Here is a 24,437-nt window from a genome sequence, read left to right on the forward strand (position 1 = left end):
CAGGAATTCCTTTGGAAGTCACTCCAGAAATTCCTCCGGAGGTTCCGACAGGAATTCTTCCCAAAAGTTCCTACAGGAATTCCTCCGAAAGTTCCTACAGGAATTCCTCAGAAAGTTCTTCTACGAAACCCTCCAGAAGTTGTTTCTAGGAAGTTCCGCCAGAAATAACTCTAGAAGTTCCACCAGGATTTCCTCCGAAAGTTCGATAGGAATTGCTTTGGAAGTTACACCAGGATTTCCTCCGAAGCTTCCTCCGGCAATTCTTCCGGAAATTCCTCCAGAAATTCCTTCGTAAGTTTCTCCAGGTATTCTTTCCAAAGTTCCAACAGGATTTCCTGTGGAAGTTTCGCCAGGAATTGTTCTGGAAGTTCCTCCGAAAGTTTCTCCAGGAGTTCCTCCAAAAGTACTTACAGGAATTCCTTTGGAAGTTGCTCTAAAAAAATTTTCAGAGGTTCCTCCAGGAAATCCTCCGGAATTTGCTCCAGAGGTTCCTCAATGGATACCTCCGGAAATCCCTTCCATAATTAGATACTCTTCCAGAAATTCCTTCAGTTATTCATTCAGAAATTTGCTTGGGAATTCTTTCAGAATCAGCATTTACCATTAAAATCAGAATTCGATCATTACTCCATAAATTGTTCCAGAAACTAAACAAATTTCTCGGGAAATTCATCCAGGTAATTCATTCATAAAAAAGTGTGGAAATTTCTGTAAGAACTCCTTTGAAAAATCCTCCAAAATCCAACCGCCCCGTAAATTCCTATGGAAATAGTCAAGAAATTTTCCAGACACCAATCTTCAGTCTTCGCTGGCACTACATCCCCCACAGCAACATTGCCGTCGTGCAGTTTAGTCTTTATTAAACACTAGCAGACCCGACGAACTTCGTTTCGCCTAAAATTGATTTATTTTCTGATTAGATCTCGAGTTATGAAGAAATTGGTGTTTCATTTGTATGGGAGCCCCCCTTTCCAAAGCGGGGAGGGGTCTCGAACCATCTTAAGAACCTTCATGGCCCCAAAAACCTATACATACAAATTTTCACGTCGATCGGTTCAGTAGTTTCCGAGTCTATAAGGCACAGACAGACAGAAATTCATTTTTATGTATATAGATGTATATAGATTTCCACAGTTATTAAACAGTGAGATTTCGTATCCAAGTTACCAATTTCCACATCCCTATATCAAGAGGCAAACACGATAATACTCCTACGCCCAGAGATGCCGAGAACCCATAAATGATATTCGAAATTTTGAACCCAAATTCCCTAGACCGTACCGGGAACCGGGACTCGAACCCTGCCACTTTTAGCATGGTATTGCTTTGTATCTAAAGGCTAGACTTAGGTAGGCTCATCGTCATACATGGAGCATTCCAACCCGCTGACGAAAATGATGCAGTAGTCCAACGTGAGGTATATGGAACTTAAAATCTTCACAGGTTTGATTCGCGCTTCAACCGTAGTTGATATTGTCTTCAGATTAATTCTAAACTAGTTGCAGGCACTGAAACCACGAAAGTAGATGTTTGATAATATCGAAGATTTTTCCAAGGATATTGGTTTCTTCAGACATAATATTCGGAAGCTTAAGTGCAAATGGTCCGCATTAATATCAATGTAATGCACTGAAAAGTTGTGAAACAGAATATGCTTACATTCTGAACTGAAATTAACATCATCTGTTCATAGTTTCAGAAAATATTAGTAAAAAAAACATGGTGGTGCTATTTTTATTTCGCAACCAAGAGATAGGATTCCCATCTGCATAAATAATTATATAAATAGGTGTCTAATGGGCGATTTTCCAATAATTATCTGTCGGCCAGGCATGTTATGAACGTTCTTACGTTTATAATGCATTAATGCATTTTGTAAACTACGTTATCGTTTACCTCATTATGCTACCTTAGTAACCTGTTGTAACACTTAAGAAAAAGATCTAAAAGTCGATTCCAAAAACACTAATAGAATCTTTTAGCGAAGATACCAAAATAGAATTTAGTTCAGTTGCATACTGGGAAATTTTCTGCAGGTATCCGAAGAAGAAGCGAAGACCATAATTTTAACATCCAAGAAACAAGTTTTATTGGGGAAAAATAGATTACAAATTCAACCTAGTGGTTTAATAACTGCGAACTTTTTGAAGAAATGCGAAAAATGGTACTTCAGATCAAATTTGTATCCGTTTTGACACAACATTAAAACTAAGAAAATTTAACAAACCTTGCCCTCCTACCACACTTCAATTAAATCTCCGATGAAAATCATTTACGGTACCTACCCCTATCAACACTGTTCAGCTCCCGATTGTTCTCCCGCTGACTGTTCTCAACCTGAACCGCCCACTGGTCCTCCTGTAACGATTGCGGCTGGGACGACGAAGACGGCGGTTGCTGTTGCGTTGATTGCTGCTGTTGACTACCGCCACCACCGGGCTGACCTTGTGATTTGTTCCGATCGGACCGTTTGCTACTGGTGCCTCGTTTTTCACTGTAGCCCCTCCGGTTGCCCCGACCACCGCCACCTTCCGAGTAGTTATTGCGCTGGTCACGGTCTCGGTCTCGGTCACGATCGCGGTCCCGATCGCCGCCGCCTCCACCACCACGCGGCGCGTACTCATCATCGCCGGTGTCCCGACGGCCTGTACGGAATTACACGTCCCGATTGCAACATTTAATCTCCTAAGTGTTCGATTATCTGAACTTACCCGAATACCGAGGATTATTACCCCGGCCGCCACGGCCTCCTCGACCACGCATGCCGCCTCGACCGGACCGTCCTCCGCCATCGATGTCACTACTGTACGCACGATCGGATCGTCGGTTCATGGAGAAGTTTTGCATCGAACCCATCGTTGCACCCTGAATCGCTCGCAACTGTTGATCGATTTCCAGTTTTTCCTGCCTTAGCTGTTCTACTTCCTGCGGCACAAATTTAAAACGAAAATTTAAAGAAAATCCCAAATCAGACAGTCCGCAAACTCACCTTTAAATGCACTAAATGATATTCGAGCAGCACTTTGGCGTTGGCGATGCTCTCGACCGTACCGACAAACACGAACGGTACCTGGCCTTCCTCCCTCGGGATGCTCGGCTCCGGCTCGTTGTCCCCCTCGATCTGCAATGAGACAGACTTTGCGAAAAGTTCAAAACAACAACAGCCGAAAATGTTCATCGACAGACCTTGACGCGCACGACGCCGCTCTTGTCCACTATTTCCTGGATGATGCGTCCGTTCTTGCCGATCACCTTGCCGACGAGATTCCGCGGAACCTGCAGCGATTCCTCGCTGTACTCGAGCATGGCGCGGGCTTTCTTGACCGCTTCGTCAGTCTGGAAAAGAAAATAGGACCGGTTCGATCGAATCAGCCTCGTTGCCTAGCGAATGGATATCCTGTACGGGATTATTACCTCTCCAGAAATTTTGAACGTGCAGGTGTTTTCCTCGAGTTCGATGTTCAGCACACCGTCCAGTTTGCGAGCGGTCTGGATGTTGGCACCATGTGCACCGATAGCCAGCCCCATCAGATCCTCTCGTACCTTGAACTCGTCTGTGAATCTGCGGGAGGAAGGATTGTGTAGAATGGCCTTTAGTTATGAAAGCATTGGAGAATGTACCAGGTGAAGATCGATAATGAATGGACATGCAGTGAAAAATGGTTTGTAATGAAAGACGAGAGAGCCTTCAGGACGAGCACTGCTACATCTACAAATTAAATGAAAAGCTACTAATTATAACTTCAAATGATAAATAAGCACTAGTGTTATAAGCACCATAAACATGTATGCAAGGAAAATCTTCTATATACATAAAAATGAATTTCTGTCTGTCTGACCCTTATAGACTCGGAAACTACTGAACCGATCGGCGTGAAAATTTACATGCAGAGATTTTTGGGATCGGGGAAGGTTCTTAAGATGGTTTGAGACCACTCCCCCTTTTGGAAAGGGGGGCTCCCATACAAATGGAACACACTTTTCTGCTTAACTCGAGAACTAATCAGAGAATAAATCAATTTAGGCGAAACAAAGTTCGTCGGGTCTGCTAGTATGAAATAAGTTTGAGTCATTTGCATTTTGCATTAACGATCGAAGGAGGTAGGGCACATAGTCGCACCAACTAACCGTTACCAACAGTGGACGGCGATTCGAAACGACAGAAGAAGAATATTGAATTTTCGCATAATTCGTAGTTTTGCGGAAACTGTGGTATTTAAAACAAAACTGCAAAATGCTGCAATATTTTGATGAAAGGTGGGAGCAAACTTTATTATCTTCTTTTTTATTATTTTCAAGTTTTAAAGTTTAAAATTTTATAATTTTATCAGAAAAATAATAAAATTTTGAATTTTCATGGAAAATTCTTTAGAAAAACTGGAAGATATTCGATTTTATCGATTTCAATATTTATTATTTTTATCTCCCATCCCCTTTATTATCCATAGACCAATATGACAAAAGAAAAAAAAATAACATTTGTTCCGTCCTAAATTATTTATAATTCTGTGATGATTAATTCGGCGAAATGTTTTGGGAACTTGATGCGAAATATTCTAATTTATATAAGCATTAGGCAATTCGCGAGAAACAATACCATTTGGATAATTGCGGTGACATGCTGACGCGTCGAGTGTATAAATGCGCGATAGCAAGAACAACAACAATATTCTGCCATTAGTGTTGTCTAATGACTCAGCTCGAACTTACTTGAAGTAGCATAAGCATTACCATTGTTACGGTGTAATTCGTAGATGAGACACTATAGTGATACTCATGTTTTACTTTTGAGATCCTTATCTAGAATGCTATCAGAAATCAAGAAGTTCTTGATTCCAGTCTTAGACAAAAAATAACAAAAGCATGAGGATTACTACTCCAGGCCACGTCCATCTTCACCGTAACGAGGGAGAGGAAGGAAGTGTTGATGAGGTACTTGCTTAACGAGAGGCCATCGACTTAGCGACACCCTCATAAGTACCACGGAGTTGGATAATGAGGAAGGTATTCGTTGGGTCAGGATTTGCCTGTAGCTGGCAAAGTAACCGTTACACACCACTTAAAGGTATCTACCCAGCGTCACAGGTACAGCTCGAACTTACTTGAAGTAGCTCGGAGTTACTCGAGTTACAACAAAAGGGCAGTCAAGCTACTTCCAGTTAGGTTCTCAATGGACGCTCACCAAGCACAAGAAAAATGAATTTGTTTCGTTTTTTTTTTGTTTCTTGGGGTCAATGCACGAAAACCTAACTTTTCTCCCTTTGCAGAATTGCGGCTTCTGGTTTGAATTGGAATGAAAAAATACTCCGTAGGGGAACCGTTCGGCACTTCATCTCATAGCTCTCATTTCCATCCCATCAAAAACAAAGCAATGAAAAGGAATTTGATTTGTTTTTAATTTTTGTGATTTTTTTCAGCAGTGAGCACGCATGTTAGCAAAAAGAAGTGTCGAGATTGGTGCCGTATTTCTCTGTTTTGCGATGAGATGAATATATGTTCAATGAGATGGAAATCGGAACAGTCCCCCTAGTTAAATATTAGTTGGTATAATCCAATGTGCTAGATTTTACTAAGATGGCGCAGATCAGCGCAGCGTGCCACTAGTTGTCTCTTTCTCTATCCCGTTGTTCTTATGCAACGCAAATAGTGACGTCACTATTTGCGTTGCATAAGATCAGCGGGAGAGTAAACCTCCTTTTGCTTTGTACGCCTTGGGGTACTTCCATGTAGAGAACCACCTTCAGCACACCATGGAGGAAAGCCATCTTTACATCCATCTGAAGTACATGAAAACCCTGATTGATGGCGACAGCTAACACCACACGAACCGTTGACAGCTTGGCTACTGGGGCAAACGTATCTTCAAAATCGATTCCAGGACGTTGGAGAAACCCTTTTACTACCAGTCGCGCTTTATATCGAATTGGTCGGCCAGCCTCGTCCTCTTTGAGTCGGAAGACCCATTTCGTCTTGAAAGGCTTCACACCGCCAGGACTTACTTATGTGACCGAGACGGCGATGCCACAGTTTAGCAAACTCCACTTCATCCAAACTCGCATTGGCCCGGTGTACCACTATTTCCAGAACGTAAAGGTTTCCTCTTGGGGCCCTCCTTAGCCCTGCGGTTATGACGCGCGGCTACAAAGCAAGACCATGCTGAGGGTGGCTGGGTTCGATTCCTGGTGCCGGTCTAGGCAATTTTCGGATTGGAAATTGTCTCGACTTCCCTGGGCATAAAAGTATCATCGTGCTAGCCTCATGATATACGAATGCAAAAATGGTAACCTGGCTTAGAAACCTCGCAGTTAATAACTGTGGAAGTGCTCAATGAACACTAAGCTGCGAGGCGGCTCTGTCCCAGTGTGGGGATGTAATGCCAACGAGAAGAAGAAGAAAGGTTTCCTCGTAGATACGCCGTTGCAATAGTCTTACCGTTCAACTTTAGCATCACGATCCTAAAAAATTTTAAACTTCTATTTTAACCTTGTAAAATTTTCCCCTAAGACGCTCAATATTAATTATTTCATCACGATCCTGTTGTTAAAGACAACTTCCAAAACCAGCCTTAGTTAATTTCTTCACCGACATGAGGTTTTCCCTAAGAGTCGGAACGTATAGTAAATCCTTAGCGTGCATCAGTACGCCGCAATAGCTCATTCCACGGATGACACCTGCTTCCTTAGCCACTATGGATTCGCCATTCTTGGCTATGTCGATGTACATTGGTTGTTTCAAGGTTTCTACGATTGAAAGGTGGTGCTTTGCATTAACCATCCAGTCCAGCAGAAACTCGAGCTTTTCACCGCAGTGAAAGTGTTTCCATCACGGAAGAGGCGAATCATTTCAAAATTTCAGAAGCCGACATATCTTTGCCTCGCGGTGATACTCCTGATAACCAGATAGGAGCCGGCAACTTCGTGGAAGACCACGAACACGCTGGCTGTACGTGGTGGAATCGGGACCCTAAACGTTCGAGGAAACTGGAGGAGCATCGCAAAACGGATACTGTTCCAGTGCGAAGAAGCTCAAGTCTCCAAAAAAGCGGCTCTCGTCCAAGAAAGCGGCAACACGAAGCGTGCAGTTGAAGAACGTCCAGAAGCGAAGACAATTCATGAAAGCGGAGGTAAACGGCAAACAGGTGAGCCTGCAGATCGATACTGCGTCGGATATCAGCATCATTTCCGAGCAGACATGACAGAGAATCAAGAAACCTGCAGGATGTTTGGTTATATGGCAATCCGCTACAGCGTCCGGCAAGCCCTTGAAGATGAAGTTACGGCGTAGCTGCGAAATAGTCTTCAAGGAGAAAAAGCGCTTCGTTCGATTTTTTATAGCCAAGCAACCAGCTCGGGCTCGATCTCATCGACACTTTCGATCTCGGATCGGTGCCCATGGACCAATTTTGCTACCAGGTTCGCAGTTATGCAACGACCCTCAGCTCCTTTAAAGCAGCCTTCCCGGAAGTCTTCAACGATACACAAGGGATGTGTACGGAGGTGAAAATGAAGTTTTTCAGAGTAGGCCCCATCGTCGTTGTGCGGATAGCAAGTGCCGCAATCCGCATATGCAGTGACTACTCCATCGGCTTCAACGACGCTTTTCAGCCGCACCAATATTCGCTGTAACAGTAGGACTCTACAGTTACAATTGGCTTCCACCAGGAGTTAAAGCAGCACCCGGAGCATTTCGGCAGCTCGTAGACACGATGCTTGCTTGCTTTTAGACAAATTACGGCAGTACAATCCACAGCTCCCATAGTAGTAGCAGCGGATGCATCGTCAGTGGGCATTGGCACATTGGCAAAAATTTACAGATGGGTCGCTGAAAGTAGTGCAGCATGCGTCCAGAGCGTGACACCAGGGACTCGCAATCATCTTCGCTGTGATCATGTTTCATAAAATGCTGTTCGGTCGCCTTTTCACTCTGCAGACCCATCACGCTCCACTACTTCGAATCTTCGGTTCAAAGAGAGGCGTTTCAGTTTAATTCCTATCTACGACTTCGATATCCGCTACATCAGTACCGACAAGTTCTGGAGAACCAGCACGTCAAGCCGGAGGAAAATTTCGTCGCAACCATTATCACCACGGAGAATGATGTAACATAGATCGCATTAGATGTAGTTGAAACACTACCTCATCATTTTAGGGCGATTCCGACTGGCCACAATCAATCCCACATCAAAAGGTTAAGCGGTTCTTCGACTTGTTATCAACGGTTCAAGGATGCATCATGTCCAGCGCAAAAAGGCGATTGCGTGAAGCTAAGTCTATTTGCCGTCGATTGTCGCGGACATCATTGCGCACGTCAAAGCATGCAACAGTTGCGCAGCTGCGGGCAAAAGTCCGCCTAAATCGGCGCCGCTGTCGTGACCACGCTGGGCCGATCGAGGGCGAATACTTCCTGCTAAGCATCGACTTGCATTCCAAGTGGGTGGAGATCATGCGAACCAAGTCGATCATTACCTCAGCTCGGCATGCCCGAGATGCTAGTCAGTGATAACGGTCGGTACGCAACTCACCAGTGCCGAGTTCGCTCCGTTTTGTTTGGAAAATGGTGTCAATCACGTGACCACCGCGCTGTGTCATCCCACGACACACGACACCTTCCATCCACTCCTGCGGCAAAACTTCCTCCTCCCGAATCTTGGTAATGACCCAGTGCAGCGCTCCAGCCAGTGCCTCTCCACCGTGTTTAAATAGCTCTCCTGGTAGTTGGTCAACCCCAGGGGCTTTGTTGTTCTTCAGCCGGCCTATCTCCTCCTGGATTTCTTGGAGATCCGGAGCCGGTAGAATTATGTCCTGCGCGCGTTCCCCCAGGTCCATCACCATACCGCCATCTTCGTCTGCCACATCGCCATTCAGGTGATCTTCGTAGTGCTGCCGCCACCTTTGGATCACCTCACGCTCGTTCGTAAGAAGGTTCCCGTTTATGTCCTTACACATATCAGGCTCTGGCACGTGGCCCTTACGTGAACGGTTCAACTTCTCATTGAACTTTCGTGTGTTATTAGCGGGATACAGATGCTTCGTCTCTTCACGGTCTTGATCTTCCTGCTGACGCTTTTTCCTCCGGAAAATCGAGTTTTGTCTGTTCCGCGCCTGTTTATATCGTGCCTCGTTCGCCCTCGTGCGGTGTTGCAGCAATCTCACCCATGCTGCATTCTTCTCTTCTACTAACTGCTCACATTCGCCGTCATACCAGTCGTTTCTCTGATCCGTGGGCACCGTGCCAAGTGCAGCGGTTGCGGTGGTTCCAATCGCGGATCGAATATCTCTCTAGTCATCTTTAAGAGACGCTGTGTCTAGTTGCTCTTCCGTTAGGAGTGCCCTTTCCATCTGCTGCGCGTATCCTTGAGCTATTCAACCGTCTTGTAGCAACCCAATGTTAAGCCGCGGCGTTCGACTCCGACGCGTGTTGTACACCGTCGAGAGTTTTGAGCGCATTCATACTGCAACGAGGTAGTGGTCGGATTCAATATTCGCATTGCGGTAAGAGCGGACGTTCGTTATGACGGAGAAGAATTTACCGTCGATTAGAACGTGGTCGATTTGGTTTTCCGTTTCTTGGTTAGGTGATTTCCATGTGGCCTTGTGGATATTTTTGCGGGGAAAGAAGGTGCTTCGGACTACCATTCCGCGGGAGGCTGCGAAGTTTTTGCATCGTTGGCCGTTGTCATTCGATACGGTGTGCAGACTATCCACATCCGCCACATCCCAACTGCTTATCAATGGGCACTAGGGTGGCTCAAATTAGTATGGGAAAAACTTTTTTCAATTTTTTGATGGGCCGCCCTCTTATTCGGTTCTATTTGATGCCCTGATGCTCTTGACAAAATTTCAGCCAAATCGGTCAACGTTTGGGCGGTGCTAAACTCGTTGGAAGTTTATATGCAAAAATGTACGCAGAATCATCCAAAAACAGTAAATAGCAGTTGGACCACAACTTATGTTGAAGAACTATGATACTCATTCAGATCTTAAAGAATTTAATACAGAATGCTATGCAGAAAAACGCGAGAAGATTAGAGTTTGCCCGTCAAAGTTATTAGCATTTCTCTGAAGCGGGGGGGTTTGAGCAAATTTCGTTTCTTTTAACTTTGGAAAGAAATAAGTTCACCCCAACAACACTCCAGTAAAATGCTAATATCTTTGCGTAATAAACTCTAATCTTCTCGCGGTTTTCAGCATAACATTCTGTAATTAATTCTACAAGAAGTGAATGAGTATCAAGGTTCTTGATCGTAAATTGTGCCGTCCAACTACAAATCACTGTTTTTGGATGTTTTGCATACATTTTCCCATATGAACTTCCAACGAGTTTAGCACCACCCAAACGTTGACCGATTTGGCTGATATTTTGTCCAGAGCATCAGGGCATCAAATAGTACCGAATAAAAGGGCGGCTCATCAAAAAATTTGAAAGTGTTTTTTAGAGCCACCCTAATGGGCATTGGCGTAAATAAGGGGGGGGGGCTGGCCCTCCCCAGACACACTTGTGGCCCCCCCAGAAAATTTGAAAATCGATTTCCAAAATAGTCAATTTTTATATACCACAAACATATTTTCTCATTCATCATTGCATCATACGTCTTCTTCGATCAATTGTTTGGCACAGTATCGAACTGTGCAAAATGATAAGTCCAAGTAGATTTTTCAGATTTTAATGCCAATCACTTTCATTGCCATTAATTAATCAAGTAATTGCAAAGCGTGCTAACATTCTGGATTATTGATTATTGTTCTGACATCCAACGACGGTTAGATTCAAACGAAGCGGGAACATTTTTGGACCATAATTTAATAATTAATAGTCGTGACTGTCTACTATGGTGGCTTAAATTAGTATTAAAAAAAACTTTTTTCAATTTTATTGATGGGCCGCTATCTTATTCGGTACTATTTATTCCCTGATCTGCCCCTAACCGCAAGTCGAGCACATCTGTATATGGGATCCATATACATATGTGCTCGACTTGCAATTAGCGGCAGTGATGCTCTGAACAAAATTTCAGCCAAATCGATCAACATGAAAAAACATCCAAACACAGTGATTTGCAGTTAGACGGCACATTTTACGATGAATAACTATGATACTCATTTAGATCTAAAAGGATTTTATGCAGAATGTTATGCTGAAAACCGCAAGAAGATTAGACTTTATTAAGCAACGATATTAACATCAAATAGAATAAAAGATATTTTAGTTACCAGATAAAGATTGTCACCTCTGTTCCCTTTATTCTGCTGTCCGAAACATGTGTGGTACCTAACTGTCAAATCGTATGTGTTTTCCTTCATTGACATTTAGATCCCGTATCCTCGCCAGCAAAAGATGTTCCGGACAGCGACGACAGCGACAATCTTTATCTGGTAACTAAAATATCTTTTAATAGAATTGAATAAGAGGGCGGCCCATCAAAACATTTGAAAAAGTGTTTTTGGGTCACTTTACTGTATACACATATTATTGGCCTTCATACTTGTATGCTCCAAAATCCAGCCGTTGCGAGTTAAAACCATATTTTTTTTGTCTTTATTAAAGAGACTTTCAGCCCGAGGCTGGCTTGTCTCCGAAAACCATAATTCTTTTTTAAACCTTTTGTAAATAGATATTAGAGATTATCAAAAATAGTTGAATGATTCTGAAAATGGGAGAAAATTCGATTGTCACCATTTGTTATTCACGAAATCCCATTAAAATCCGGTTTTCAGGTGCCCTTCATTCAATACTTCTACAACACCTTCTCAATATATTTTTTTTTAAATCCTTAAAATATTTCCATAATTATAAAACAAAGGAAAAATTTAGAATAATCTAACAACATCTAAAAAAATTGTTCAAATATCAGGATCTGTTTAACTAGCTTTTTTATTTGGTACTAGCAGACCCGACGAACTTTGTTTCGCCTAAAATTGATTCATTCTCTGATTAGTTCTCGAGTTAAGCAGAAATGTGTGTTCCATTTGTATGGGAGCCCCCCTTTCCAAAGTGGGGAGGGGTCTCGAACCATCAATCACCAAGAATCTTCCCCGGCTCCAAAACCTCTGCCTAAAAATTTTCACGCCGATCGGATCAGTAGTTTCCGAATCTATAAGGGTTAGACAGACAGAAATTCATTTTTATGTATATAGAAGAAGAAGAAGATGGTTTATTTATGAAAATATTAGGATTATTATACTTTCACAATATGATGGAGATTGCATTTTTTTTTTTATGGACCCCACAATAACAACAAATCATCTTCGTTTTTACCTTTATTAAGTGAGGGATTTTCCTGAGCTTTTCAACTCACCGTTTTTCATTCAAAATATGTTTTTTTTTTAATTATATGGAGCGTGAGAAAATAATCTACCCCATCTTTTTCCCGTTAGCCCTTACGTAATTAGTGCACGGGCCTCGCAACCTTATGCTCTTGAAAATTCGGAACATCTCCATTATTAAAAATTGTAAAATTGTGAAGAAAGTACGGTCCCTCGAAGCTTTCCGCATATCATACAAACAGTAATGAAGAGATCCAAAAACTGCAAATCAGATTTAGACAAACTTGTGCATAATTCATGAAAATACAATGAAATACGCTCAAACCAGATACGATTGATGTTAACAACAAGACAAATAAACGGCAAAGTTTAACCCTTGGCAGTCTATGCATGCAGTGTTCTATACCCTCTTAAAATATTGTCCCCCACCAGCTGGGGCCATGGCCACCCCTAGATTGGGACTCTAGTTACGCCTATGCTAATGGGTACCGATTACGATCATTGGAGATTGCACGGTCGGTGCGGCAAGGAGACCCGTTCTCAATGCACCTTTTTGTACTGTATCTCCATCCACTGTTAAGTCCCCGTAATGCTGGGTAGACACTTCCTTCCCCTCCCAATTTACGGTGAAGATGAGCGTGGGCAGGAGTAGTAATCCTCATGCTTTTGTGATTTTTATCCAAGATTGAAATCAAGGACCACACAGCCACCTTGATTTCTTATAGCAATCTGAACAAGGACTTCAAAAGAAAAACATGAGTATCACTAGTGTCCAAACCGTTACAATTGATGTTGGCTACTGCGAAGGGAATACCATCGATATCCAGTGGCTCCAAACGGTAAATATTGTTAAAATTCTGGGTATCACCTTCTCGATACAATTGATGACGAAACTGAATTGGAATGTGGTTGTAGTCGCTTCGCACGTTAACGTTGCAGCACCAGAAGGCTGAATACATTCGGCACATCCAAATCATGGTACCCCTCCTCGGTGTTGCCTCATCTGGGAATTAATACATACATCGAAGATAACTTCTACGTTGAATACGTTCCTGTGGAAGGGAAAAGTCAATCGTGTGCCGATAATGCAATTGGTCCGGAAAAGGGAGCATGGCGGTCTGAACCTGCACATTCCGGCCCTCAAAAGCCGCAGTCTGGCATCAAACAGACATTTAAAAGAGATTCCCTTCCCTACTATACTGCCGTGAATCGCATATCTGTCCCATCTTTGCTGGGTTTCCTATTCATATGGGACAAATATGCGATTCCCGGCAGTATAGATCCCTTCTCTTTCACAATAATCCTCGTATGTAATCTCAATAGATCATCCCGACATCAAAATAATCCTAACATGCTTATCCCAAATCCCTTATCAAATCCAACAAAACTCCTTCGCCGATCAAATCCACCAATATTTTGTGCAGCAAACGGAACGACCCAAGGTGGAATCAAACAGTCCGGCGATCGACTGGCCACGCGTGTGGCAAAACATTGCATTTAAACAGCTGTCTTCACTCCATCGTTCGCAGCTCTACTTGTTTGTGAATGGAAAGACCAAGCATCGGAAGCTACTTCATACAGTGCTGCCAGTAGCAGATGACAACTGCACCCATTGCGGGAACCATCTACAAGAAACGCTCCAGCACAAATTCTGGTCTTGTGCTCGTGTCGGCTCGGCTTGGACGGTCCTACAGCAGAGAATAACAGGGCTAATGAATGGATGGAGGACTCTATCGTTCGAAGTCCTAGCGGAACCTGCGCTAGCAGGGTTGTACAAACAACGAGTGGTGATTCTACGAACCATAATTGATTAGGGGAGGACGGTGCTAGATTGCCACCCGGGGCAAGAAGAGCACCCCTTAATTTTACCTTGCTGAGAAGATATTAATTATCATTCTAAGGGCCGATGTCCACGTAGCGGTTTTGAACTTGCGTGCACGCGGCGTCCACGCATTTGCGGTAGGAAGTACCCAACATCACATAGAATCATGCACACGCACTTGCGTTAACGCGGCGTCGACTCGCGTCTCATTTGCGGCGAAAGCTACCGCAAAGTCACCGCTTTTCCCCACAGGAACGCAGCGTGCACGCGAGTATTTTTTTTGACATTTCTCTATTCTTTTTCTTTCCAACAAGATTTCTAATGGGAAAATCTGCAGAAAGAATCTGTCAGAGCGAAATCAAAACAAACAAAAATACTTCGCAAATCAGTTCATTTTGGTTTCGCAAATTAGTTTGCAAATAACAAAACGTTTCAAATCTAACTTCTTTAAATAATAGTGCTAGTAATAGTTCGGAGCAGCAAGTGTTTCTTTCGCTCCTATGTTAATACCAGCCATGATCAACACACCTTTGGAAAGAAGTGACAAGCAAACATCCCAGGCTGGCGAATAGTGTTAAAGTCAACCGAAATATGTGCGCGATAGTGACGTTGATTGTACCAACTTTATCAGAATAAATTGATTTCCGAACAGACGGCGATGTGACAGTTTTGGACTGAATGACGGAGCAGGCAAAATTCAACCAACAAAGTGTATTCCGCGGGACCCTGTATACACCAAAGCAGGCGATACCAGTTCCATGGGAAAAATAATAAATGTAAGTTCGATACCGTGATTCCTATATGTTAGCTTTTCTATTGCTGATAGATAAACATGTTTTTAGGAATGTTGACGGAAGGATGTCGTCAAACAATGTGGATTGCAATTGCAAAAAGAAACGGGACCACATGATGAGATGGGAGCGAGCCACAGTAAGACTCCGGGATCAGTGCGACTCTTCTAGTGTTGTGGGCAACGCTATTGCGATCGATCCGTGTTTGCAGTGGAGTGAACATCGGCTGCAGTATCTGACCAAAATGTTTAATGAATTTTTATTCAAGAACAAAATAATTCGTCCCTATTTAGCCGATAAATTAAATTAATAAAGAATCGTACCCCAAAGACAATATATGATAGATTCAAGATAAGAACAATTAAATGTCTGGATCCACAATTATTCAAGATTAATCTACCCCTATATGGGTATATGAAGTAATAAATTTAAGTTGTAAATAAAGAATAAAGAACATTATGAAATTATAACAATATTTATTATAATTGTAGAAAATATATTGGGATGAAGCAAAGCAATGCCAAATTTTTGCCTCTCTGTATTGAAAACGTGTTTTCGGATTGTGTGGCATGATTTCAATTTCACAGCTCTACAATTAATTTCAAAAGTTTGAACTTTTCATTTTAGAAGTAGATAATGGGTGACTTTAAAATCGACAGTGAATTGATTTTTCTACTCTCTCCTAGATAGTTTTTCTTTTGGAATAATACTGAGTTACTTGCTCTAGTCTGCCATCATATAGGTATGTAAAAGCTAATGACATGTTTTTAATAGCATTACCCATTGATTCTTGTTCGGGGGCAATGAGCTTCATACAAATCAAAATCAAACTTTTATATTTGTAATACTTTAAATATTTCACGTTTGATGTCTTTATGTGAATCGATAACGATTCATATTGGAAGAGAATGGAAAATGACAAACTGACAACAGCTGGCAGGCGGATGACATTTGGCGTGACAGATTGGTTTGACGTTAGAAGTTTTGCGGCAAATTACCGCTTGTCGTGTGCATTCATAGCCTGATTCAACGCCGAGTAACGCTGCGTCAACGCAGCTTGAAAAACCGCTACGTGGACATCGGCCCTAAGGGTGCTCATTTTGCCCCGTCATACGCTACATCATAAGACTCGTCATAAGACAAGTTTAGTACTTTCCATTTAACTCCACCACGTTTTGTTATCTTTGTAGATACGTATTTGCAGATGTAACTGTAAGGCCGTCTTCAGTGTCTCGTACTTGACTCGACGAGCTTTTGAAACTATAAAATATTTTAACTGTTAATATTCGGACAAATAAACTAAATTTTAAACGACAACAAAAGCCTGCTTTTTTAGCAAGGTTTTGTTACCATACACTGCCGTTATACGCATAACTGTCCCATGTACATAGGAAATCCCAGCAAACATGGGACAAATATGCGTACGACAGCAGTACAGGAGATGAACAAAAGGTTGAGATAGGTAAAATTATGTCAAAATTCAAGTTATGTTGAATTTTGACATAATTTTACCTATCTCAACCTTTTTGTCTTACCCCTGTATGGTAACAAAACCTTGCTAAAAAAGCAGACTTTTGTTGTGGTTTAAAATTTAGTTTATTTGTCCGAATATTAACAGTTAAAATATTTTATAGTTTCAAAAGCAACATAACTTCGCGTAGAATAATCCGATTTTGATAAAACCAGGACCATCAGAAGCGGACACTCTTCTAGTATTCTGTCCCTTTACAAAACCTGAGATTGGTCCTTGGCCACCGGAGATGTTCCGGGTTTTCCGACGGTATGTTCAAAATGCATTTTTTCCACTGCTTGTCATTTTATGTGTCGTTTACTGTTACACTGTTTTATGCTCTCTCCAAAAACTAGAACTAATATGCCGACCAATGGTGGCTGTAGATCGAGAATCCATCAAAACTACGCAGAGATATGGCCATTTCCGTAAAAACGGTTCCGGGAACATGATGAAATGATAACAGATTGGAATAATGCAAATATGAGTATCTAACTTCATGGCTTTGCGAGACAATGATTACAGAAACATTTACAGAATGATAGAGTCCACTGCCACCCTTATAGCAGGTTCCAAGGGCCTTCCAGGAGGTGCCGGTTTTGGCACCATCTAGAACCATGCATATATGGGTGTCAAAATTCATGTTTTCCTAAGACAATGAATATGGGATCATTATTAAGAATACATTTTGAGGACTGTAAGACTCTCTGGTCAATTTGTAACGGGTTCCGGGTGTTCTGCGAAAGTGACATTTGTTCAGAGTGTATGGCCCATCCCGTACCGTTTTCACGAAACGGGCCATATCTCTGCTTATACCTAATGGATTTTCAATCTGCAGCCAGCATTGGTCAGCATATTAGTTCTAGTTTCTGGGGCAAGCATAAAACATGATGCGAGTAAACGACACATAAAATGACAAGCAGAAGAAAAAATGCATTTTTAACATACCCTCGGAAAACCCGGAACATCTCCGGTGGCCAATGGCCAATCAGATGTTTTGCATAAGGACAGTATACTAGAAGAGTTTCCGCGTCCGATGGTACCGGTTTCATAAAAATCGGACTATTCTACGCAAAGTTATGCTGATTTGAACTTCGACAAAATTTTGCCTATCTTAACCTTTTTGTCTAACCCCTGTAGTACATAGCTTAAGAATACAAAACCATAATAAACATGTTGAATGATGACATTACCAGGAATTCGTTCTGTATAATATATTATATCTACGTTTCGTTGATTGAAATAGCGCCCTACGACTTGAGCAAGCCGTCTCGCAACTCAGCACTTCCCCACTTACAAACTTGAAATTCAAAATGTGATGTTTGTCGAGAATCTAACAGCTGAGAACTCGGCAATGATTTCGATTAAACTCTGATATGCATTCCTATATCATGTTAGCCTTATGATATAGAATTGCGAAAAAGAGAATTGGCTTAGAAACCTCGCAGTTAGTCCCCTTCATGGGGAACGTAATGCCAACAGAGAAATAAGAAGAATACTCATAGCTCTACGGGTATACACCCTTATTCTTGTTTACATACGAACGCGCTTTTGAACGAAAGCTTATGCACATTCTCGTTTACGCCAGCAAAATCAAATGGGGAAACTATTCGAACGAACTGCATTCGATCGAAAGTTTCGTTCGTTTGTAAACAAGAATAGGGCAAAAAAAATCTGCGTGACCTGGGTAGGATGAAATGCATCAACGCCAACAGTAAAAGAAACACTGCTCGTCAAAATTTAGATAAGCAAAAAGGACTACCTGGCTTTATGACTTTTGCGAAAGGTTGTCTTTTTGCATGGGCCAATTAGCATCTTGTACCTAGATCATCTGAATGTAATTGACGGGTGACAACCGTTCCATCGCTTCGGTCATCTGCTTCAAAATTTTTCTTCATTATGCAGTAGATATATCCTATGGCATTTGTTCACTTGTTAAATCATGTTTTTCTTATTCCAGCTGATTCCGTTAATATTTGATTAACTTTGAATCGGATAAATGAGACATTTGTCAGACAAATTCCACCATAAGTAAACGAGAAATGGGAGTAAAATGTTTTAAACTCAATATTTTTAGAACTAATGGGACAACTGAAAACCTACATATGAACAAAATAAACTACCACTAAGCGCTTAACTACTACTACTAAACGCGTTCAAAAAAATTAGTATATGATCATCGACACTACTAAATGGTATGGTGCTCGGATTTTCTCTGTTCTGTTCGTTATGTTAGGAATGGGTTTAATTTATGGAAACATATTTTTAGGGAGCTAGTTGGAGATGTCTGTTGGATGATTACCTCTCGTTCATTGATTGTCCAATAAAAGCGGAAATTCTCTGATTGTTAGTAAAATTTCTGGAAATGAAACAAGACGAGAAGAGAGAAGAAAAAAACAAAGAGCTTCGGTATTTGGGTTGAATGCTTTAAAGATTTTTTTTTAATTGATTGAGTTAAAAAAATGAGAAGAACCTGTGTCTAATCTGTGATCTTGTTTGGCAAAATGCGGGCTCACTAGCATTAATGCTGCTGCTAATTTGCTGGGATCAACTGTTAGCAAGCAGAATGGATGATGGTGGTTTGGAAATGATTGTCGATTTTGGAAATTTCGTGTTTTTGGAAGATGAAAAAGGTTCTGTTTTGAGGGCAAAAGAAACAAAAATAGGTTTGGATCACAACTTACCCTCCAGCATTCTGTAGTTTCGTCGATTCTAGTTGTCTGGCAGCTTCTTCGGTTCGTTTCAGTAACATAACCTGAAGGCAAAAAATAATATTGATTGAAAACATCGAATTATTAAACTCAATCGCGCCTACCTTCTGGCTCAAATTTCGGAAACACATCTCCTGGATCATGTTTGCTCTCCGCTGGGTTGCTTCGCTTCGCGATATCACAAACAGTGTGCCCCGCTCCGGGAGGTACCTACACTCGGCAGCACCGATCGCCTTCTGGAACTCTCGATGCACGCCGTCGATTTTGGCACTGCTCAGCAAAGCACTAACGAAGAATAAGTTAATTATTGAAAATGAATGGAATAACTACCAAATGCGAGGAAATACTCACTACTCCCGGATGTCCTCTGGTACCTCGATCTCGAACCGGAAAAAGGTTTTCTCGTTGATCGGCGGGTTGGTGTTCTTCGCTCGCAGCCGGTCAGCCGGCACAATCTCCGTGTAACTGTTGTCCCAGCCGAGGTATTCCACCACGAAGAATTCACCCTTCATCATCTAAAATCAGAAATGTCATTTTATTTAGTACTTGAACAAGGTAGGTATCGAAAACTAGATTTGCCACGAACCTTGATGACCGCCCGCCACCAGCCACAGGCTTCATTGTCGTTGGACCGGGAGTACACCTCGACCTCCATGTGCTCGCAGAAAATAGTCGGGGTATCGATCGGAGGTAGTCGAACTTGACTGAACAAAAACTTTGATTCTTCCTGCCAGCTGTAGATTGAGACCAGAAATTAGAAAAGCTGTTGAATTCAGTCTGTAGGTTTGATGATAATGGTACTTACTCATTTTCAAATGCAACGAGGACACCATCTTCGAACACATCTGTGATTACTCCCTGCAAATAAAATATTAGAAAAAAAGAGATGAGTTTACAAAATCAGAAACGCTTGAAACGGGTTAGATCGACGAACAGCCATTTTTCAGGAATAGGGGTAGTAGGGGCAATATGAACATACGGGGCAATATGAGCCACCCTCATTTTGAGCTTATTGACAAGTTTTATCATGTAAAAGTTATATGATCTTTAAAAGGATGCTACACATATGCATCAACGTGAAAACCGCATTAAAATTCAATTCAAACATGAAAATACACTTGAAAATGTAAATTTTCGCTGCATAGGCAAAATTATTATAAGATTTGAAGTTTATAAATAAGGTTTTGACACAAAATTGATTAAAATACAGGTCAAAAATACACCACAATCAAAAGATATATTAAAATTGAGTATTGTACACACATGTTTGTATTGATACAAATCTGAATTTATCATAAAACTTTTTTTTCCCAAAACCAGTCTCTATGGGGCAATATGGGCATACCTGCACAGAGCAAGATATCAGGCCTTAAAATACAAACAAGTTCAAATTTCAGTAGTCAAATACAAGAATATTATTCATATATGTAAGATTCATTACGGAAAAATTACAACAGCGCATTACTGCGATTGAAACAGAAAAAAATGACCATTGGCTAATTGAAATGTGGCTGTTCAAACGGTGAAGAGTGGCAAATCGGTTCAGTCCGCTGTTGTGCGGTTTTTTTATTTTATTTGGTATGGAATACTCACAACGGTTGTAGGAATATCATATTCTTCCATATTACGATACTTTTTTCGCCTAAATAAACGTTTTGGATGGGTGGCCCATACTGCCCCAAATGGTGGCTCATATTGCCCCGTATAGTCGGGAACACACTTTGATATCAATACATTTTCAAAAGTGCATTCCAACAATTTCCAAACGCATTTTTCGTCATTCATCGACGTTATATGAAAGGTAACATTCTCTAGTATAAGTCAACTACATTTGAACGATGTTTTTTTGAGCTTTTCAGCGCTTTTCGGAACGATTTCCTTAGGTGGCCCATATTGCCCCGATCACCCCTATATGTGCAAATAACCCTCACTTATGAGCATTATATACAGTATCAATGCTCATTACTGTCGTACGAAAAACGAAAAACATGATGTAGCCCTCGTATTTCCGAATACTATGCTAAATTTTTGCTGAAATTTCGGGTTGGCGCACTGCCGATCATAATTTTGCCATGCCGATGGCTAATCGCAATAAAAAAAATCAATTAACTTGAGTCGAGTCGGGTGAAGTATTAGACACTGAAGATGGCCTTACAGTTCAGGACGAAATACGTATTTGTGAAGCAATACAACGTGGTGGAATAAATCGGAATACACTGGATTCTGTTTTTCACGATTTACATTTTCTCAATTTGCCACTCATCCCAAATGTTTAACGTATATAAATTATCATGTGATTTTTCTTTGATTTATTCTGGATTTTTTCAAACATGTTGCGAAGAGTTTGGTGGCAAATTGAAGTCACACGATCAAAAATACGAGCGAAAAAAAAAACCGCGTAAAAACAAAATCCTGTGTAGTACTAACTAAACGCGATTTATGATAGTTCATAAATGTTGTTAAACTGGAACTCGTCAAAACTCAATTTCTTATCTACCTCAAGTGATGGTGTCTCTAAGTCAGCGTGGTGACGTTGTCTTGTTTTTTTTTGTTCAGTTTGGGTGTGCCACTGCGACCAGTTATTAGATCTAATGTAGCGTTACTCGTATCCTTAGTGTATAAGTGCATGTCGAATTACTTCATTACTATTTGATTAGTTTGTGAGTTTGAATGAGGCTCTATCTACTAGATTTAATCTAATAAGTAGAATAATACATGAAATGTTTAACTGATCTTTGGAATTCGTCTAAGCCATGGCATCATTTAGTCGGCCACCAGGCGACTTATTTTTTCTTTGTTTTTTTTTTTATTTGTGGTTTTAGGACAGTTGATATATTTGACAAACCAATTTAGCAAAATAATTGCTTGTGAATGCATTTCCAGTTTGTCCAGTGCAACTATTTTTTATTTATAAATCAAGTTTTGAATATGATTAACAAAACCACTTGGTATATTATTTGCTTGAAAATTCCTCCGAAAAGTTACCTTTAAAAAAATCTTAGAAAATTGCTTTAGGAATTCTTCCGGAAATTCCTTCAGAATTTCCATTACGGATTTCTTCAGAAAATCCTTTACGAATTTCTTTCGGAAATTCCTTATGGAATGCATACGAAAAAAATGTTTCAGAAATTCCTACGAAAATTTCGTTAGGAATTCCTTCGGAGACTCCTTAAGGAATTCCTTCGTAAGCTTCTTTAGCAATTCCTCCGGAAATGTTTAAAGGATTCCTAAAGGAATTCCATTAGTTCCTTCGAAAATTGTTTTGCAAGTCTTTGATAAATGCCTTCGAAAATTTCTTTAAGAATTCCTTCCGAAATTCTTCCTTATCAAATTTCTTCGGCAATTATTGCATGAATACCTTTAGTAAATTCATCCGGATATTGCATAAGGGATTTCTTCGAAGTTTCCCTAAGGAATTTCTTCAGAACTCCTTCCAGCAATTCCTTTGAAACATTCTCCGGGAATTCTTCCAGAGTTTTCGGCAAGAATTCCTTTGCAAATACCTTCATTTTTTCTTGTTTATTTTTTTATTTTATTCTTCAAAATATGCCATGCCAATTAAAGTAACTCCATCGGAAACTATTCCATTCTCTAATAAATTTTCAAAGGATTTCCTGAAAGAAAAGAAAATGTTTTAGGAGTTTCCTCAGAAATTGTTTCAGAATTCCTCCAAAAATTCTCTGAAAAATTCCTCAGAAATTCATTTACGGATTATTCCGGAAATTTCTTTAAACTCTAATTCCCTCAGGAATTCCTTCACAACATGGTCCATTTGTTTTGATTTTTTTTATGTCTCCAAATATTCATTCAGAACTCCTTTAGAAATTTCTCCGGAAAATAATTCCTTCTAAAGTTGCTTATGGGATGTATTCGGAAAATCTGTTTAGGAATTCCTTGGAAAATGTCTGTGGGGATTTCTTCGAAATGTTGTTAAAAGAATATTGATGATTTTTCTTCGGGAATTCTTTCAGCTCACAAAGTTCTTCCGGAAATACCCCCAACAATTTGGCCAAAAATGCCTTCATAAAAATTTCCGACAATACTTCAGGAATTCCATCTATAAGTCCTTTAAATTTTTTTAGGAATTCCATCGGAAACTAGCTTATTAGAAATTACCAATTTCTCACAACGACCCATCCGCTTCTGCAAGTGAAAATTCACGTCACTCGGACGAATCTAACAGCAGTTCCACGCAGACCAACACTATCAACAGGTAACAGAAGCATTCTACTGCGGATTGGTGACTCAATCATCAGACTCAACAAGTCGAGTTTCGTATCCCTGCCTAAAAAAATTGAGTCGCTCTGAAAATTTGGTATTAAGTTAATCATCATTCACAAGAGTCAGTTTTATTACTAGTTGATGATGAATTAGAAAACTAATGGAAACGTATTTTGAACAATAACTTCGCATTAGATTTTGATGAATATCAAACGCCTAATATTTTGAAGATTATTTGGTGAAAGCTTCTGAAACTGAATCAAAAGGCCAAAGCGGGCCAAAGTTAATGGTTCTCATCAAGCAATTATCAAAAAATTTCAACTTACTATTTTAACCACTACATATTCTGAAGCTCATTTCAAGAAAACGCCGAATACTACCTTTATGGGTCGGAATCGCCTCCAAACAAGATTCAACAAGTAATGAGTTTCCAAACATTACATGAGCTTCATTTGATGATGGGCTTAGGAAGTCTTATGGTCGATCTTCCCGTCTCTGATAGAACCTCTTTGATGATACCGTTGCATAATTTCTTTTGAAGCAGTTTGCCAGCCTACACGAAACATGTCGTCCAAGAAGACGCTGTTGCATTGCAACTGAATCGGAGGGAATTACGAGGTCAAATGCTAACTAACTTCGAAATATCTTTTTTTTTAACTAATTTTATTTGCTAATTATCTAATACATGCATTCATCTCTTAGATTAGGTGTTCCGTGTTTTCTTAACACTATCATCCTTATTTGCTATGTTACGCTTTTAGTTATTATTAATACATTTCAATTGCCTCTGGCAGTTAGGATATTTCCTCTGGTTTATTTGAACCATATAGGAACTACAGTGTTTTCAACTTAAACTAAACTTAACCTAATTTATACTAAGGGTACAAGGAGCTAATTGTTGAGAAGATTGCAACGATTTTTGTCTGAAATTGGCAATTATTTTGTTGTACATTTGTTGCAATGTCTCAATATTAAAAATTATATGAATTTCATTGGTACTATACCACGGAGGCAACTTCAGAATCATTTCAAAATTTTATTTTGAATTCTCTGAAGTGCCTTCTTTTTGGTATTGCAGCAACTAGTCCATATTGGCACAGCATACAACATGGCAGGTAT

The 24,437-nt window shown here is 40.6% G+C and overlaps 1 protein-coding gene and 1 long non-coding RNA gene across 5 annotated transcripts in view; one reads left to right on the forward strand and one right to left on the reverse strand.

Annotated features, from left to right (window-relative positions):
• Positions 1-24,437, reverse strand: part of LOC134207147 (fragile X messenger ribonucleoprotein 1 homolog) — a 58,566-nt gene that overhangs the window by 15,310 nt on the left and 18,819 nt on the right. The window contains exons 2-12 of one of the 4 annotated variants that reach the window (XM_062682866.1): positions 19,903-19,955; positions 19,684-19,831; positions 19,449-19,612; positions 19,202-19,382; positions 19,071-19,141; positions 18,689-18,745; positions 3,415-3,562; positions 3,187-3,336; positions 2,990-3,121; positions 2,712-2,925; positions 2,286-2,645 (exon numbers count right to left, since the gene is read on the reverse strand). In XM_062682866.1, the coding sequence (XP_062538850.1) occupies positions 2,286-2,645; positions 2,712-2,925; positions 2,990-3,121; positions 3,187-3,336; positions 3,415-3,562; positions 18,689-18,745; positions 19,071-19,141; positions 19,202-19,382; positions 19,449-19,612; positions 19,684-19,831; positions 19,903-19,955 (1,678 nt within the window). Of the gene's footprint in view, positions 1-2,285; positions 2,646-2,711; positions 2,926-2,989; positions 3,137-3,186; positions 3,337-3,414; positions 3,563-18,688; positions 18,746-19,070; positions 19,142-19,201; positions 19,383-19,448; positions 19,613-19,683; positions 19,832-19,902; positions 19,956-24,437 lie in introns of all 4 variants that reach the window. The other 3 variants (XM_062682865.1, XM_062682868.1, XM_062682867.1) reach the window with 3 other exon arrangements.
• Positions 14,166-15,333, forward strand: LOC134213361 (uncharacterized). Its single transcript, XR_009979443.1, has 2 exons — positions 14,166-14,861; positions 14,928-15,333. It is a non-coding gene; the product is annotated as an uncharacterized LOC134213361 (long non-coding RNA).

This window comes from Armigeres subalbatus, chromosome 1 (genome assembly GCF_024139115.2).
Source record: "Armigeres subalbatus isolate Guangzhou_Male chromosome 1, GZ_Asu_2, whole genome shotgun sequence".
NCBI lineage: Eukaryota > Metazoa > Arthropoda > Insecta > Diptera > Culicidae > Armigeres > Armigeres subalbatus.